General features: G+C 40.9%; 1 protein-coding gene across 1 annotated transcript in view; it reads left to right on the top strand.

Annotated features, from left to right (window-relative positions):
- Positions 1 to 18,191, top strand: part of TRABD2B (TraB domain containing 2B) — a 286,123-nt gene that overhangs the window by 251,872 nt on the left and 16,060 nt on the right. The window contains exon 6 of the mRNA XM_088536697.1: positions 13,041 to 13,310. Coding sequence (XP_088392823.1) covers positions 13,041 to 13,310 — 270 coding nt within the window. The remainder of the gene's footprint in view (positions 1 to 13,040; positions 13,311 to 18,191) is intronic.

The following is an 18,191-nucleotide window of genomic DNA, read 5'->3' as shown; positions in this document are numbered from 1 at the left end:
CAAGCACTTTGAAACAAAGATGAAGCAGGAATAAATCAAGATGAAGGATGTGGGGCATTAACCACTTTACATGAAATCCCTGCTGGAAGGGCATGGCCAGTGCTCCGAAGTTTTCCTTGGAGACTGCTCGGAAGTTGCATACTAGCCTATTTGTGGAAAGTTAAACAGTTCCCTATTGTCCATGATGTGAAACGCTTCCCAGATAAACACTTTCCTCTCCCATTGAGGAAAAATGATACAGTGTGTGCAGAGCTCTAACACAAGGGACTACACTGGGCTGCCACTCAGCCTCTGTGATGTTGATGGTTCCTGTTGGCATCAAGCTTTGTTAAAGGCTATAGTTCATATAAAGCCAACATCATTAAGAAAGGGCAAGGTTATTGAGTGAGACTGGGATAATCTTCAAGAGCTTAATAGTGTTGCATGCCCACATTTTTATGTCTCTGTGCTCATTATGCATTTGGAATGTAAATCCCAATCCACGCTGGCTAAACAAGGTTCACATGGATCTCAAATACTTTTGTGGTATTGTTTCCTCCTGATTTCTGAAGGCAAAAGAAAACATTGCTGGCTGAAATACACTCACATGGTTCTTTATACAAGGGGAGCAGTAAACCTCTGATGCTATAGTAGGTTTAGGTTGTAAAATTGCCTTGTGGTTGCGGCATTTTGAATCATTGCACAGGGAATTATTCTTAACACCCACAGAATCAAGGCATCAAATTCCAGCATGAGGAAGATCCAGAAGACACTGCATGAATTTCAGGGAGATCAGGCTGATGATTGAAATCAGCTGTGCTAAGATTCAAGGCTATTGATATCAGTATAGATGTTGGTTTGTTGCAGCTTATTGGATGGGTTTTCCTCTACTTCTCCCACCCAGACTGAGTGCCTCCTTCCTTCCTCCACAGTGTTGTCCAGGCTGAAGACCTTTCCCCAGGAGTAGTGGTCAATCCACTCGTCGAAATACAGTTTGTGCATACAGTAGATCCATAGATAGGGTTTTTTTAACCATTTTGCCACATCAAAGTCTTCAGGGGCTGATAAGTCATCTTTAAGCATTTATTTTAATTGTAGAGATGTGAGCCAGATTAATCATTTTGCTTTTTTAATTAAAATTTGTTATGTGGGTAGCATATCAACTATGAGGAGGCAATTTTACAGTCTGCCCTGAGAGTATCTACCCGTTATACTCATATGGTCCCCTCCTTCACTGAGTCTCTTAACCTTTACTATATTTCTTCTCATTGTTTTCCTAGGCGGTGGGGAGATATTCCTATTATATAGACAGAAAACTGGGGTATAAAGGGGTTTATGACTTCCCCCCCAAAATTTGACTGCACAGCCAGTTTAACCCTAGTTTCTCAAAGTTTTAGCTGCTAGGCAGTCCTTCTGCTCCTGGGATTTGATCAGGTGCACTCAGGACCATAGGAAGAGTTGTAAAGAGAACTGTGCTGTGCTGCCCTGAATAAAGACTTGAGACACGTTTCTGTTGCTGCGTAGCATGACATGGGTGTAAATTGAGTCCCGTAGTCAGTGCTCGAGACTCCTCAGTTCCTCTCAAAACTTTCTTGTAAAAATCTTTCCTCTGTGGGGCCCCTTCTAGTGAAAGCAGGAGATTTATACTGGCTTTCCTGGTTTTACTTTTACCTATCAATCTAGCAGTTATTGTATTCAGACAGCTGCCTGTACAGAACTAATCTTAACTGCCAGGACAGACAGCAACATCAGAAAAATAAAATAAAAAAAGAAGTCAAGGGCTTCCTATGTCTGACATCAACATAAATTCAGCCCTACTGTGCAGACAGCATACAAGAAACTGGAGTTCTTTTGGGGCCCTTTTGGCCAGGGCAGAATCCCCAACCTATACTGTGAATTCAGCACTTAAAGTGGAAGGTGGCCTGAGATAGACAGGAGTCCTGGGGTATTAAATCTTACTCCGAAAGATGAAGTCTCTTATGGGAGAACTAGCAAAGAATGTGTTAAGAAGCAGTGGCAAACATTGAATGATGGCTGCAAGCATAAAAGTTGAACCCTTGCTCTTCCAGATCCTTTGAAAATTATCCTGTCGGGTTGGCAGGAGGGTGCACTGGGCAAAGAGGACTTAATAATATAGCCAGAAACCCAGTAGCTTTAAAATACCAAGATATCCTGAGGACTGAGCAGTGATTCCAAGATTAAAACTCAGCTACTGTGAAGGGAATATTAGTTATCTTGTAATGTGAACGCAAGCACAGCACCACCTCAGAAGAAGTCCTAGATAGGTTACTCAAAATGTTCCAGCTTTGCTAACATGATTACTACAACCCCAGCCAAATGCCAGGCATAGTTTTGCTGAGAGTCTCTAATGCCTGTTAGAGTTGTTCTAAGTGATATTACATGCTTTTCAGCAACTAGGCAGTGCTAGAAATGATAGGCTGTGATACCCTCTCAAATAACTGGCACTTAGAATAGTATTTCCAGACAAACAAGCAAATAAATAAATAAACACTGACTAAGAAAACACACACGCACGTACAATGGAAGGAGGAGGCTTCCTAAGTGACATAATATGCTCTGGGGAAAGCAAAACAAGTGGTTTTCATTTTCCTGATGTTTCACTTATTGTTGCGTGGGGTGCTCTTCACAGGAGGAGAGCGGGACTTGCTTGCTGGTCATGTATGTGTGAGTGTGCATAAACAGTTTATATAGAAGTCAAGTTTGTTCAGGCTCATAGCAGGAGCCATTTATCATCCTCCTTCATAAAGCAACCCTGGTGAAGGTTTCAACCCCTGCTAATCCCCAGTCTCATGAATTATTTTCCCTGACGGATTAAATCTGCAGAGATTACACAAAAAGCACCTGAGGGTGTTGATAGTCTCTGGAGTCCTGCCAGTGAAGTCAGTTGGCCTAATTCTTCTGATGGGCCAGCAGAAAGCCACCTGGCAGGCTGTCATGGAAATGCCCTTCTGCACCTACACGTAAAGATGGGAGACACTGTAGTTTGCTCAAAGACCCATCACTCTCCTGCCCTTTTTTCAGGAGAGGCTTTTGGTGGGAAACCCAGGTGGACCTCCATGACTCCTAGTGGCCAGAGCTAGCTCGTTAGATCCAAGGGGAGGGGAGCAGTGCCTTCATGAGGCCCTCTGCCTCTCCCAGCTGCATTTTTGGCTGTGTTGGTTGTTCCATGGAGGAGGTGGCATTTCCATCCCTGCTGCAGATCCATGGCAGACCTCGGAGGAGGGGGCCGTGAAGGCTCTTGCTGTTGCACTGGTGAGTAGTGTCTCATCGTATGCTGGTGGTCCTCTGACTGTGTCCATGTGTTATCCTCTGTTACGCTTAGAGCAGTGCTTGCTGAACCTGCGCACAGCTCATTCCTGGGGTTCCAAAGTGTAGCAATAATAACAACAGATATTGCAAGGAAGGTGAGATATTTTTGCTTAACAATAAATGAAGTGACTTCTGGTTTTAGTTCTGATCCTATGTAAAGTTGTATCGAGCTCTCAATACCTCATCTGCCTGTGTCTCACAGGTGTCTCACAAAAAGACCTCTCTGCTTTTGTCTCCTGATGCAAATGTTTAGGAACGGCTATAAGGGCCCTATCCTTTTGCAATGTGAGCACCATTGCCAGCATGCTGGGGAGTTCCTCTCCCACCAAAACTAGCATCAGATGAGATGATGCAGCCCAGGAGAGCAACTGACTTGTAGCAAGAGTCCTCCTGATGGAGTAGGAGCAAGACCTGAGCCCTGTTAACTTGTAACTAGCCAGTAATATATGTCCAAGTTCATTAAAAGTCAGACCTCCTTTCATTTCTGTTTGTGACCTCAGATACTTTGCAGATATTTAAACTGCATTTCAAGATGTAGTCTCACAGGTTTTTATTAACAGCCAAAAGGGGAGAATAAACAAATTTCTTCCCTAAGGCTTCACTACCAGTATGCATGCTTCGTTAACAAAGAATTTTAATAGAAAATGGATTTGTCATTCAGAAATAAGAAGCTGATGCAAGCAGTTTCATGGTTATGAGCTAATATAGAATGGAAACCAGGTTAATATATAGCAAGAACTCACGTGAAATTAATTAACATTAGGCTTGATAAAAAGCAACATTAGGCATTAAAGCAATTGGAGTGTAGAGGAAAAACCATCCTGTCTCCATCACATGTTCCCACGGCTCTGTACACTACCATGCAGCAAAAATACCCACAGGGCAGCTGAAGGATTGTCCGAACAGGGCTTCTGCCAACTGCATTGTTCTTTTCTTGGAAACACTCAGGCCTGGTGATAAAAAAGACGCAGATGGGCTGTAACAGTATTTTAGGAAATGGCAGACCAGTCTTGTGTTCCTTTTTTTAGCTCAGCAGCCGTTAAGCAGATTAAATGTTTCACAGTGTCAGATACCGAGAAGAGTGGATTCAGTGTAACAGAGATGTCAGGATCTTTTACAGTCATGATCTTCTTAGGGCCATTTGGTTCCACACTTCTGCCTGTTCCTCGCTCTAAGTGGTCCCTGTCTCTCTTCTTCCAGAGATAGCAGCTGCTTATGTGTCTACCCTATCAGTTATGTGTCCACCTTGTCTTGCAAATGCAAGAGCCTGGATTCAACAAGGTACTTAAGGAAGACAAGTTGCCATGCTTGTATAGATCTGTCATCCATCCAATATCTCATCTCTGATAGGGCCCAACCTCAAAACATCAGAGGGAAGTACAGGAAACAACACCTGGCATATGTTGAATAATCTGTCTCTAGTTTAAGTCTGAAGTCAAAGAAAATGTTTGAGCCAGGCATTTGGTACCTTGCTCAGTTGATGTCTCTGTAGAGAGTTTATTTTTAAGATGTGATGGAAAACGTGGGCTCCTGCAGATGCTCTTCTCTCCAGGGGATCCAGCAGAGAAAGGAAGCTAATTCCCAAAGGAGGAAATCTGGGAGCAGAATTCAATTTGGATAGCAAATAGTAAAATACAGACAACAGTTGTATATTATCAGTAACTCCACAGAGGAATCAAAACTGAGCCTCCTTTTTTGTTGTTTTTGTTTTGCTTTGTTTTTATTTGCCAGTTTGTTTCTTAATCCTGAAACCTGTCTCAGTGATGACAACTCCTGGGATGGAGCAAATTCATCTGCGCTTTCTTTTTTAGGCGTAAACAGAAGTCAGAAATAGCATAAGACAGGAGAGTAGCTGTGCAGCTGGGTAGCAAACTTGCCTTACGTGTGCCTGGGTAGCCCAGGTTCCCAAAGGGCAATTATGGCTTAGACAGTCCCAGATGTGAGGAGCTCCAGCAACTTCCAAGTGAAAGTAGGAAGAAAAAGAAGGATTTTTTTTTTTTTTTTTTTTTTTGCCCTTGTTCTGCTTTCTATCCTCGGGAGTCTGAGATCCTAACCACTGAGTTGATGGCATTTGGTCACCATTTTATAGTTTCTCGTACATGGCACAAACCACTGTAAATAGGCTATAGAATCAGAACTGGCTCCAAACCTAACCCCAAAATAAAACTTTGGAAATGTTAGAATTAGACTCAGACTGAAAGAATCAGCATTGCAGATTGGGCAAATTGTATAAGAATTTTATGGTTTTTTAAATCTATTTAATGATGGAAGTTAATTCCCAGCACCTGAGTAATTCCGTTGTGTATAATTAATATGACATCACCTCAAACTAACATAGAAAGCCCTGAGATTTTATATAGAGGAAGCAGAGCTCACATTGCCCAATAATAAGTCCACCCTTCTTCTTTATTAAAGTAATATATATGTGTCTATTAGAAACACTATGCTAAGGGGAAAGAGCAATATATTTACTCTTCTTACTAATGGTTTTCAAGTAATGACAGAAAAAAAACATACAGAATAAAGCTTGAAAATATTCCAGTATAATAAAAATGCAAGCCTAAAATCTTTTGTGGGATAATCACACCAATTCACATTCTTCAGAAAACCTGTGCATTCTTGGAAAATTTGGGCAGAAGTCAGAATTTCCACTCTAGAAGAAATGCTGGTTCTCCATCATTTGTTACTGTCCAAAATCCAAGATGAAAAGAAGAAATACTGAAAATTAATTACCGAGACACTCAAAAAAATAGAAAAAAAGGATGAAACATTTTAGTTCAGCATTATATGGCAATGTCTTTCAGTGGCATACATGGGCATACAGGAATTATAGTTTGAGTGTTTAAACCCTTTCTCTCCTTTGTAAATTAGGTTTCCAGAAAAAAATGGGTGTCCCAAGGCAGCTCTATAGCTCTCGTGTTGCACCAGCAAACTTGATCGGAAAAGAGACTGTATTCAACTGTGGGATAGGTGTTCCAGCCAAGGAGCTGTAAATGCAACTTCAGCAAGGCACTAAAGGGAGCTGCATTATGAATATTTTGACTAAACTGAACTCTGCAGATGGGAAATAACTTAGCAATAATCTGGTGTGGTGATAATAAGAAGGTGAAGACTTAGGGAAATGGAGGTTGAGGGGAAGCATTGGGCCCTCCTCTGTGCCACGAGAACAGAGAATCTTCTTATTTGCTAATGAACATGGAAGATGGGATGAAGATTGGACCTTCAGCCCGTCCTTCCCTCCATGGGCATAGCCTGTCTTTGGAAGTTGGAGAGTGCAGCTTGTACAGCTTACACAAAACATGGGTGAACAAAGGATTATTCAGTTCAGGAATTGAAACAAGACGTCAAGAAGGGGAAGTAAGTTCAAAGCAAAGTGAAATGGAACATTTGGGGGACATTTTTGAAGGAAGGGTTTGGTTTGTGGGGTCTTTTTTGTCACTTTTATTTATTAGTTGGGTTTTTCACTTTAATTAAGATCAATCTCTAAACAAAAAAGGGCACTTTGTAGAGTTTAAGTCTTTGAAAACAGAAGAGTCAAAAAAAAAAAAAAAAGCTTTGTTCAGGAAGTGCTGACATGAAACATTTTGACTTTGTGAAATGAAAGATTTCATTTGAAAATGTGGAAATGGTGTGTTACAAATTCTCAGCTCTTCCCTTAGCAAATACAGCCATTCAGATGGTTCATTCTCCCGTGCCCCAGATCAGCCCAGTTTTTAATCAAATGGTATAAACAATAAAACTGTTTTGCTCACATCCAGCTTCCATTTACTACTTTCTCTGCCTGGGAAGGAAAGCATCACCATGAAAGGGATTACCTCTACTTCTGAAGTTTTTCACTTATTCTATGCACAGAATTGAGCATTTGCATATAAAGGTATGTTTTGAGGACCAAATTTGCTTTCAAACCAAGATCACAGTTATTAAACAGTAATGGTCTTCCCAGAACAATACCCTGACATGGATATTGAGTGCAAAGGTACCTTCCAAGCTCTGTGTGGACCTTAATGTAGTTAAGTAATTTCGCTGCTTAACCTAATTTAGCTGTTCGTGGACTGTAGTAGGTTCTGGTACAAAAATGAAAAAAGCCAACATTGTTTCCAAATTCTCTTAAAAAAAAAAGAGAAAAGGAAAAAAAGCTTTAACTGTGGCAAACAGTCCTGAATAAAATAAACTGATATGTTAGTTAGGACCAATCAGAACTTTCCTTGGATGAGTGAAGAACTCGTGATTTCAAGTATTCTCTTTTGCCATCTTTTGAGCCCAAGTTCATCCTCAGTAATGTACAGCAGTTCCAGAAGCGGTTCAGAAAACCTAACGGAGAGTGGTTGGTCACTGAAGGAGAGTGCTTGGTTTCTCCAGAGAGTTGAGTGCTAATATGAGGGATAAATCAACCGTCTGGGATTAGATCTTCTTCCTTTGACTGTAGAGGGTACATAGGGTGACTCCAGTTTAAGCAACTTGGCTAAACACCTGAAATTGTATGGGAAGAATCCAGACCTCTGATTGATTTCTTCTTTGGCATGAATCCTTTTTGCAGGAAAAAAAAACAAGTTCAACTTTGAAGAGGTGAACTGGTATTTACTGGGGGTCCCCTGGTGAGGGAGAGACCATGGTCTAAATCTGTCCTTTATATCGCCAGTGAGAGGCCCTATAAGCTATGCTGTGGTGGGTTAGGATTGCTGCCTAGTTTTCTGTTCTCCTTTTGTTTGTTGGTCCCAAGAGCTTTGAAACTCTAAGCTTCATCGTAGCGTGGAGCAGAAAAAATGTGAAACTTTTTGTGGGACAGGATATTCTGGTGCCCATCTCATGGGTGTGCATGACTGTTCGCGCTGAGAGCTACATAAGGGGACAAAAAGGCAAGAAGCAGATGTCTCTGTGGCCTGTGGCAAGGGGAGGAAGGATGCATGTGAGGGACTGAAGAATTCTTGCCTTGACAAAGACTCCCAAAGTGGAATTTATGAGACTCCGTCTATAATAAAATGCTCTTAACTTAGTGTCTGGCTGTAATCCGGGTGCGTCCCAAGAACAGTGGCATAAGGATAAAGCTGCCACATCACACATTCCTTGCTATCGCCGCAGCTCCTCTCTTGATGAAACAAAATCTTTCCTTGTCTGACAGCTTTGAAAATGAAAATAAGGAGTGAAGAAAAAACCTCAACTTTTTGCTGTATTTGAAAGCACAGGGAAAAACATGGCAGTCTTGTGAACAAAACTTTTCCATTGCTCAAGCTACAAACATAAGATATGAATAAGAAATTGCCAAACTTGCATTTTAAAAGATTCTGCACATATCTGCGGGAACAGAAAAGCTACCGCGAAGCAGCTGAAAAATACTCTGAGGACCTAGTTGTGTGGAGGACGTGTACGTCCAGCAAAGTACTTAAAAAACATCATCTTGTGGAACAGGTTCCCTGTTGTTGTTTTGCAGAGTTGAACTGAGTTGATTTTGAGAGATGTTTCTGTGCAAGTCTCTGAAAAGCATTTCCTCCCTTACAGCAAGGACAAATTCTTGGCCCTGCTGAAATCAGAGGTTTGTTGGTGACCTCCAAGGGAGTGGGACTCATCCCCAAACACCATTTGTGCTGATGCAGAAGGCTCCAAGGGTAGTGGGTGTTTGCTGGAGTCTGCTTTGCCTGATGATCCCTGAGACAGTTCTCAATTGATAAATGTGAAGATCTTTAGCAGTGGGGACAAGGTGCAGTGTTAACCCCGCTCAGCTACAGGGGTCTTTCTCAGCCAGCAGAGAGAGGCAGGGTCTTTGCAAAAGCCATTTGCAGCAAGAATATCCCACTAAACCTCAGATCCTCCCTGTGGAGAAGGTCATCTCCATCCATGCCAGAGCCCCAGGGCAGAAACAGCGCTCAGAGCTGCAGAAATCGAGTACCTGCTCTGCAGGGTACTGACGCTTGCCTAGTGGCAGGAGAAACACGGATGGATTCCCCAGTCATTTAGGGCTGCCTGAAAGTGTGATCCAAGCAATTTAAAGCTGGGAATTAGAAAAAGAGGCTACTGCAGGCCTTCACATGGTTAATTTGGTTTTTCTGACCAGAACAGCTCTATAAGCCCAGCAAATCCTGGTGATGATTTGAAGCTCTGTTGTCAGTGCCAACACTTAGAGACACTAGAGCCTGCAAGGAAGAGAGCAAATACTGAGACAGTGCAATGGAGCACAAACTGCTTGCATGTTTTGTTTTGTTTTGAAAGGAATTTAGAAGAATGGCAGATCTACCAGAAGCGAAACACAGCCTTTGGGCTTTTGTTGGTGGATTAATAATTTTTAAGAATTAGTAAGAATAAAAGTTTTCCTGCAAAAATCACTCTATTTTCTATAGCTTAGGACAAACCTATGTAAGAAACTTGCTCAGCCTCACGGGTTTTCTTATTTGGACTTTATGATTTCAGGGGACTTGTTTTGCAGACTCTGCATCCCAAGGCAGGAAATTAAGGTCAGATATTAGGAAAACCCACCAAAGAGCCTGAAACAGTTTTAGTTTCTCAAAGACCATCCCATATGAGAATTACATATTTAAATATGTATAGAACCTCTAAGCCAGCAGTTGCATCAAGTTATTCATGAAAAGTCTGAGAAATCTTTGTGAAAGCCAAGATATTTGGATGAAACTTTCTCATTTTTTCTTGAGAAAGACAAAAGAATCCATGAAATGATCTGTGAGTCTAATGGTAAATCCGCACTTGAGGAGGAGGAGGAGATGTATTTTCCAGGAATCCTATTGTGGATGAGGGTTTTCGTGTCATTTGAGAGAATATTAATAAATTCAGGCCCTTTGTAAATGTATTAAAAAACATAAATAAAATAAAAATATAAAGTGTATGGAAATCAATGGAAAATTGTATGATTGATATTATTAATAGGCAAACATTTACTTTTTTCTGATATGAAGTCTATTGTTCTTTGAATTAACATGGCTGTAAACATTCTTGCACTGTTTTTGGGTTGAATGTCCATATTTTGTTGGATCCAGAGTTTTGTTATTTTCCGGTAGACCATCTGTAGGGCAATCAGATTTGAAAGCAAATGAGATCCCTATATTCTCTTACATCCATTTCCAAAAAAAGTATTTCTAAAACTTTTTTATTACTCATGGTATCTGACTTTTTAGGTCTTTTAGGTTTTCATTTCTTAGGAACAGATACAAATTTCAGTTGTTTGTACCATATATATATCTTTTTTTTTGCATATTATATGTGTGTGTTTGTGTGTATAACATGCAACTGCCACAATGGAGCAATTCCCTATGTGCTAGACTCTAAAGTGCAAGAAGTGGTTAGTTTATAGCTCTCTTTAGGTTACAACATTTTAACATTTCTTCAGTGTTTATTTATTCTCTTCCCAAAGAATGTTCTGAAATATCAAGTTTACAACCTGTGGCTCATGTGATGGTAGTGGAAACAATTAAGCCAGAAGCTTTCAAAGCTACCACTGGGATTTTGATGCCCAAACTCATTAATTTTAATAAGAAATGAACTGCCAGTCCTCTTAAGTGGTTTCTAAAATCTCAGCCCATAAAATCACCTCTCTACTGGTTCCAGTTTACTAGGGGTTCAGAGCAAGGTAAATGTATGTAACAAAACATATGTGTTAAAAGGTGGAAATTGTGTGTTCAGATGTCTCTGAGAGCATTTAGGGCATGGCAGCCCCAGCCTCCAGCAGGCAGATGTGCACTGAGACAGGGGCTGCTTCTGCCTTCAGTGTCCAGAGGAATTCAGAGTTGTCGGGGGCACCTCTGCTGCTGACTGATCAGAAGACAAGGCCAAATCTGAGACAGAGAAGAAATTTCAGTGAAAATAAAAATCTTGCACCAGCTCGGTTTCAGTTCTGAGCATCACACTAGGCGTGCACCTCACCATCAGCTCTGTGCTGTCTCTTTCCTACCGCGATGCTGCTGTCCTTGTGGCCAGGGTAGTGCCAATCTGATGTCCAGTCGCGCAGCCAGGCTCACACCACACAGTGCAGTGAAGAGCAGAAGCACCTGCAGCAGCACCAGAGCAGACTTTGGGCAAGGGCATCCAACCTGCATTCCCATTGCTTTGGCACAAACACAGGAGGTGACAAGGCCAGGGCATTTTTGCCGATATTACAGTGAGCTGCTTCACATTTGTGTGAGTTTAATCAAATTTCTTCCTACCTGCCTAAACCGTGATAACAAGGGTACACTGTGGTGTCTTCCAGACCACTAAGTGCTTGAATTTGTAAACTTGGAGAATTTTAGAAGTAGCTTTAAGTGTCTTTGTTTTTTTTCTTACTGATCACTGAAGAGCTACATCAGTGTCAGCTAGGACAATAATACAGTCTTCTTTTGCCAGTGGATCTCATGGTAGTGACAGTTAATACTCAGTAGCTTTTGGAAGAACCCTTATGTGAAAACTCCAGGCAGTGGAAACAGAGATGACCATCTTGACTACTATTGTAATGGACTTCAAAAAGGAAAAAAAAAAAAAAATCCTGCTATTAGTAGTAGATGTGACTTTTTTTGGAAGAGAACAAAATGTTCCATAAATGAAACATGTGGTTTCACTTGCAGCACATTTTGTACATTGTCACCAATGAAGGTTAGGATTTTTTATTACTTTTTCATTAAAATGTCTTACTGGTTTCACTCAGGAGGCAAAACTTTTCACGTGGCTTTAATTGTTTCTGTCATAAAAGTCATAGCATCCATGTAATAGAAATAGTTTTGCAGACCACAGCTTTACATTGACTATTAATTTTCTTTCATTTGCTTTTCCTACAAGTCATTGGGCCATCCAGAGACATAAAATGTTCCTCTTCTACAATTAAGATAAGATTCAAAGTCAGACCAAAGAGGAATTTTTACTTAAGGGCAAAAAAAATCACTTTGTGCTAATACAATTTTAATAGATTTTTATTTGGGGTATCTTAACATAGAAATGTAAGGTGAAAGGGCCACATATCAAATGAAAGAGTCTATATTGCCTTTTTCAAAAAATAGTGAAACTCTAGAAAATGAAAAAAAATAAATATCCTTTTTCTGCACAGTTCCAATCAAATGCAAGTGATGGTGGTATTTCAAGAGAAGAAGTGAAGAGTGCTGGCCATGTTGTTTTAAGATGGCCTTGGACAAGTGATTTATCCCCTTTTTTGCCTCACTTCTCTATTATACAAAACTACTGGAGTTTGGATCTCACTCGTATCATTCCAGCATTCCCCCTGTTAGACCATGCTTCTATCATCATTCAGACCATCCCCGTAACTATTCCCAACTCAGGTGAAGAAGCATAATTATTCCTGCAGTCAAGAAAGTTACTCGTTTTCCACAGAAGACAGACCAAGTTAAAAAAGAAAGAAGGATATCTGTTACCCCGTTAATTTATGTTCAGCTTCGGTTAAGGTATTTGTTAGTCGATAATCTGCTTTCCTCAAAGATAACCCCAGTTTTGCCATTTAACTTTCAGCGCAAGACGTGAGGATTTTTCCCAGGAGCAGCAGACTCCAAAGCCTGTAAGAAATAATTAAAATGCCAGGAAAGTGCAATAGTGTATCATCTGCCTCTTCACTGTTTTTCAGTTTATTGGCTACTTGATAGTTTGCTAGGAAATCTCTCTGATGTGTTTGGATATTGCCCCCAACAGCTTTCTTCTTTTTCTTCTTCTTAGAAGCTTGGAGCACCCACCAAGTAGCACAGTCCTCTATCTCTGCATTTTCTTAGCACTCATTTCTACATTGAGTTTTTCAATGTTATATTTTGCAGTTCAAGGACAACAAAGACAAGCCCAGCCTTAGAGGGGTCTTCTGCAACTGCCCTGCCTGCTGTCCAGTTTTCTGAGCAGGTCCCACTGACATCTCCTTCCCTGAAGCCCTTGCAGATGGATGAAGAAGACAGCCTGTCTCCTCACCTCCTGCTGCCAGACAGCATCAGCCAGCTGGAAGAGTTTGGAAGGCAAAAGAAATGGCACAAAAAGCAGCACAAACACCATCGCCAGAGGCAATTCAATGACCTCTGGGTTCGGATAGAAGACAGGTGAGTCACAACTTCAATGTCTTCTCTTCTCCTCTTCCTGTAATTGCTTTTTACAGTTCCCAGCTCTTGTTGATTAGACCAGGACAAGGGCTGGTGTAAGACTGAGTGGCAAACAGGGAGCAAGGTAATGGTTTGGGAGCATAAGGAAGAACTAGGAGGAAGGCTCACAGACAAATATGGCTAAACAGAAAAGAGAAAGAAACCGAATGCTGAGAATATTTGAAGTATTCAGAAACAAAGGGTTAGCAGAGTGAAAACAGAAATATGTTAAGAGAAAATATTCAGCCCTTTTTCCTCCAAATATATTTTCTGATCTTTAGTGTCAATTTTCCAACCATTTAGAATCTAACTGAGGCATTCTGAGTGTAGCATTTGTGTGTGTGTGTGCGTATGTGTCTTTCTATTTGTCTGTATGTCTATCTGTATCTTGTTATAGTGGATTAGAGCATGTCACATATAGGAGAAAGGAACTCCAGAAAAGGGAGATACTGATTACTATGTTACAATTGAGAAATTGAGGCATGGCCAGATGAAAGCTAAATTCATGGATAAAACTTGTGATATCACTAAGTTTTGAATTCCTATTTCCCAGCATTTAGTCCTTTACATATACTGCAAAATGTCTGTCCCTTATATCCTTAAATTAACTCACATTACCGAGTAAGTATTAATTAGAGCTCTTTGGAAAAATGCCTCTAATTCACCATTCTGCTTGTTCCTTTTTATTCTCTCCAGTCAGCTAGGTAGCATATGACATCTATTTGCAAAAGACCAAATGTTTCCCCCTCAAAATGAAATATTTAATACAGACCTGTGTTTGAGGGATAGGCACCTTTTCATGGCAATTCAGATTTTTGTCCGAGTTAAAAACTTCATTCAGTGTTAGAAAAAGGTGAATCTGGGCGTTCAAGTTTGCCAGTGATCTTGACATGTGCCTCTAGGATGTCTGTATGTTTTATTACCAATCTCTAAAATTGTGTAAGTTTTGAGTGCAGTTATCCGGGCAAAGCCATGAACAAGTGAGGCTAAACAGCCAAGGTGTTTATAGGTCTGCTAACAAGTGAATGAATTAAAACGATCGGCTGGAAACTCACTGCTTACTGCATGTAATTATTATCTCTCTTTGGACTTCGTTCTTATTGCAGTTTTCATGGCATTTAAATACTTTGCAAGTAAGATGAGTCCAGGTTTCTCAGAGGCTTCTCCCTTTACTATGGAAAGAACTCTTGGGATTTTCTTGAATATTTTTGGGGATATTGGGAAAGAACTCTGTGAATTTTTTTTTCATTGTATTTTTATTAAAGAGGCTGTTGCTTTATTGGTATTGCAGTTTATTGTATTCCCTTTTCATTTGGTGTAAGGGTGATTACAGCAGTGCATATTAATGTAGTGAGGCTTTTTTTTTTCTGAGATTAATGGCATATTTGGAAAGAAGGATCTGATTCTGGATTCATTAATTCTCTTCCAAATTTCGTTCTGTGGTTGGATCCTTTCCCTGGAAGATCTAAACACATGAGTTTAAAGGCCTGTACAGCTCCCTGCCTCAGAGATCAGGAACTTTCCTGTCCTCCCACCTGGGGATTCCAGGTTGTGGCTGGATGTCCAGCATTTCACAGCGGTGTCTGGCCCAGCTCAAAGTATTTCTAATGCAAGTAAGTCTCTTAAGCACTTAGATCTGATGGGAGCCTGGACTTTAACCACATTCCTCCTGCCCCAATCCTGTCTATCCAGAGAAGATGCGGGGTCTGATGTGATATGGTTGTGGAACTGCACAGCTGGGAGCTTAGGGAAATGGTACTTGCGTAGCTCTCTGGGGCTTTTGTTTTTTTTTTTTTAATGAAATGTTCCTAGGAAAAATCTTTAAATCATGGTTCCTCCGATTAGAATTAAAATATTTTTGATCTATACTCCATTGGGATCTCATCTGAATTAAAACCTTTTACTCCTTTACTCCCATTAATAAGAATGGAGATGGGGATGGGGAAACATTGGTTTCCGCTCCCACCAAGCCAGTGATGAAACAGGCTCTGTGTGTTGCCTGCCTTGATGAAAGATCCCAGGGAGATATTAGTGGGAGATCAGAGCCCTAGAAATGAGGAAAGGCTGGAAGAAGGGAAATCTGCCTTAGTGTTTTCAGATGGTTTTAGGGCTTCTACAAATCTGGAGTAACTTCTGGTGTTTTCCTGGAAGCAAAACAAAACAAAAATTACAAACCATTCAGCTAAAATCAGAGACTCACGACCAGCTCTGGTTTCCCCATAAATTGGATGGGGTCTCAATTTTCATAAACCAGCTGCTGCATATTGTGCTTTTGGCAGTTGGGCTTCATCAGCATTAATTGCAAGCTGGACCTCGCGCAAGCCAGCAAACTGCGTGTGCTCTCCAAGCAGTTCATTTCTGACTGGCAAGGCTAGAGCAGAGATCTGTGCATGTCACCAGCCTGTAGCAACAGTCTTGGGAAGTGTGGGAGGAAGAATTATCTGGACAAAAGGGTAACAGATTTACCTGTGCAGGAGAGAAGCACGTGAACTCGCATGTGCCTGTCCCACATTACTGTACTGGTTCACAGCAGTGGGACTGAACACATGTTCTTGGATGCTAAACGATGCACGAGAAGCTTATCCTGCAAATGCACTGTGCATTTGTATGTGGTCCAGCTGGAGACTTCATGGTCAATGTGGAAAGACAAGATGGATGAACTGAGCTGTGTGGATGTTGTCTCATTTGGGGCTGTGGCGTAGTATTTCCAACGGTTCTCATAGTTGTTTCCCACGTCACCTGTTTTTGCCTGGAACTTGACTAGTCTATGTTTGAGAGAAAATGGAACATTAACAGATTTGGGTCATTGTTGATTTTGGGGAGGGGATTTGTTTGTTTGCTTTTTTTGGTGTAAACTGTGTAAAAACATTGTTTCCATGGGAGGTCTTCCAAATTCAACTTTTTCAGACACTTTTCAACCTGGAAAGTCAAGGAGAAATATACAAGTAGAAGACAAATCCAGGTGAATTTAAACAAGATTATTGGTTCTTGTATGAACCTCATTGAACTGTGAAATCACTGTGATTCATACAGCTCTTTTCCAAAGCTTTATTGACTGTGGATTAGAGGACTTTTTGAGCCATGAATTGCAGGGCTTTTATGGACTATGGATTACCAGCCTATCTCATACAGTCCCATAGAAATCTTAGGGTGTTTTTTAAGCTACCAACACAGAAACAAAGGAAATGAACACAGGAGAGCAATCTTAAAGGAACATCAAAGGTCTGACTCTAACATATAAAAGCCAGGAAGTCCGTAATTAATGGTTCCACTAAGACTTCAGCTCTCAGAGTCTTTCTGGTCTGCTCCGAGGTTATGACTACAGTCTGAAATGGTCTCATGAAAAATGAGTCATCATTTAATGTCACACATCATTATTATTATTTACTTTTGGTTGTACCTTGGAGATAGTCCTTTCCTTTTTGTTCTGTCTTAAGAGCTGAGGCATTTGAGTTGGCACCCCTGGGTGGACTGTGTTTAGATTTGTGTGTTTGAAGGTTAGTACCACTGTGGAGGATAATAAGGCTTCTGCTCTGTCTTCTCCCTGTCTCTGACAGAGCTAAGATTTGCTGATCTTCTGGGTAAACAGCTACACTGAGCAATTCAGTGAATTCAGTGAATTAAAAAAATAAAAAATGCTGATGAAATGTGTGGTTTCCTCTCCCTTCTGCCTCCTCCTCCCAAAATCTAAACAACATAAAAACATCCTGCCAGGATTAACTTGTGATTGAAATTCTTTGTCAAAAATGAAACAGGAATTTCAAGTAGTGAGACTTATTTTTTTAACTGTTTGCTTTTGCAGAAATGTCCAGAGTCTTTCTCTGAGAGGAATTTGGACTTAGTCAAAACTGAAACACTAGGTAGCTCCTGCAGCCAAAGCCAACTGGGGCAGGAGGGAGAGCAGGAAAAATCCTTGAGCTAGGAGGCTGCAGCCTGGAATACAGACCGTGCTGCTGTTCCTGTTGACAGTGTGTTAGCTAAGCTTCTCCTTGTAATGTATGTAATTAATTACACATCATTCACTGGAGTTTTATGATGAGCTGCTCAGTAAATTGCAAGAACAGAAACATGTGCATGACATTTCTGAGCAGTGAGTGAAGGCCAAACCAGTATCACACCTTAATTCTGTTGGGCAAGCAGTTTGAGGGTACAAGCAAAAATAATCCAAAGCAACAGGGAACCTGTCCTGACTGTAGTGGGAGCATTGGAGCTCTAATAGACTCTATGGCAGAAGGAGAAAAGCTCCTTGGGACAAGAGAGGGAGGAGAGTTAGTAACTGGGAAGGTGTTTCAGGAAGTGTGAGGATTGGAGGGATCGCTCATCTCTGTCACTCATAAAAGAAAGAAATGAAGCAGAGAGAAGAAAGAATTGGAGAGGGCATAAGGGGCAAACCTGGGTTAATTCCCATCACTGAGGAAGAGATCTGGGCAGATAGGACACTTGGGAAAGCACTAAGGGCACACAGGCTTCACTTGGAGAGAAAAGAGGTTCAAGGAAAAGAGCTGTGATCAGAATAGAGAAAAAGAGATTCTTGTCTCAGATTTAAGTTTGGCCCTGCAAACCCCACGCTAGTGGAAAATGAAATGAATTCCTCTTGTAATTGGAAGTGGCATTTCTCTGATAGCCTGATGCTGACTGTTCAACCTCAGATGGGTGCAGTAATACCACAAATATCAATTTCTTTTAGAAGCAATGGTTACTTTAGAAAAAAAAGTTATGCCAATGATGGATGAAGGGAGACAATGTGTAATAAACTACACGGAGTGTGCTGGTATAGAGTGAACCTTATCAGTTTGGATGGAATTTAAGCACTTAGCCTGTTATCCTTTCTTTCAAGACAAT

The sequence above is a fragment of the Tinamus guttatus genome, unplaced genomic scaffold, assembly GCF_059628265.1.
Source record: "Tinamus guttatus ecotype Peru unplaced genomic scaffold, ASM5962826v1 Tinamus_guttatus_pri_ptg000044l, whole genome shotgun sequence".
Lineage (NCBI taxonomy): Eukaryota > Metazoa > Chordata > Aves > Tinamiformes > Tinamidae > Tinamus > Tinamus guttatus.
Note: the sequence above shows the minus strand (reverse complement) of the source record. Positions and strands in the feature narration are given on the sequence as shown.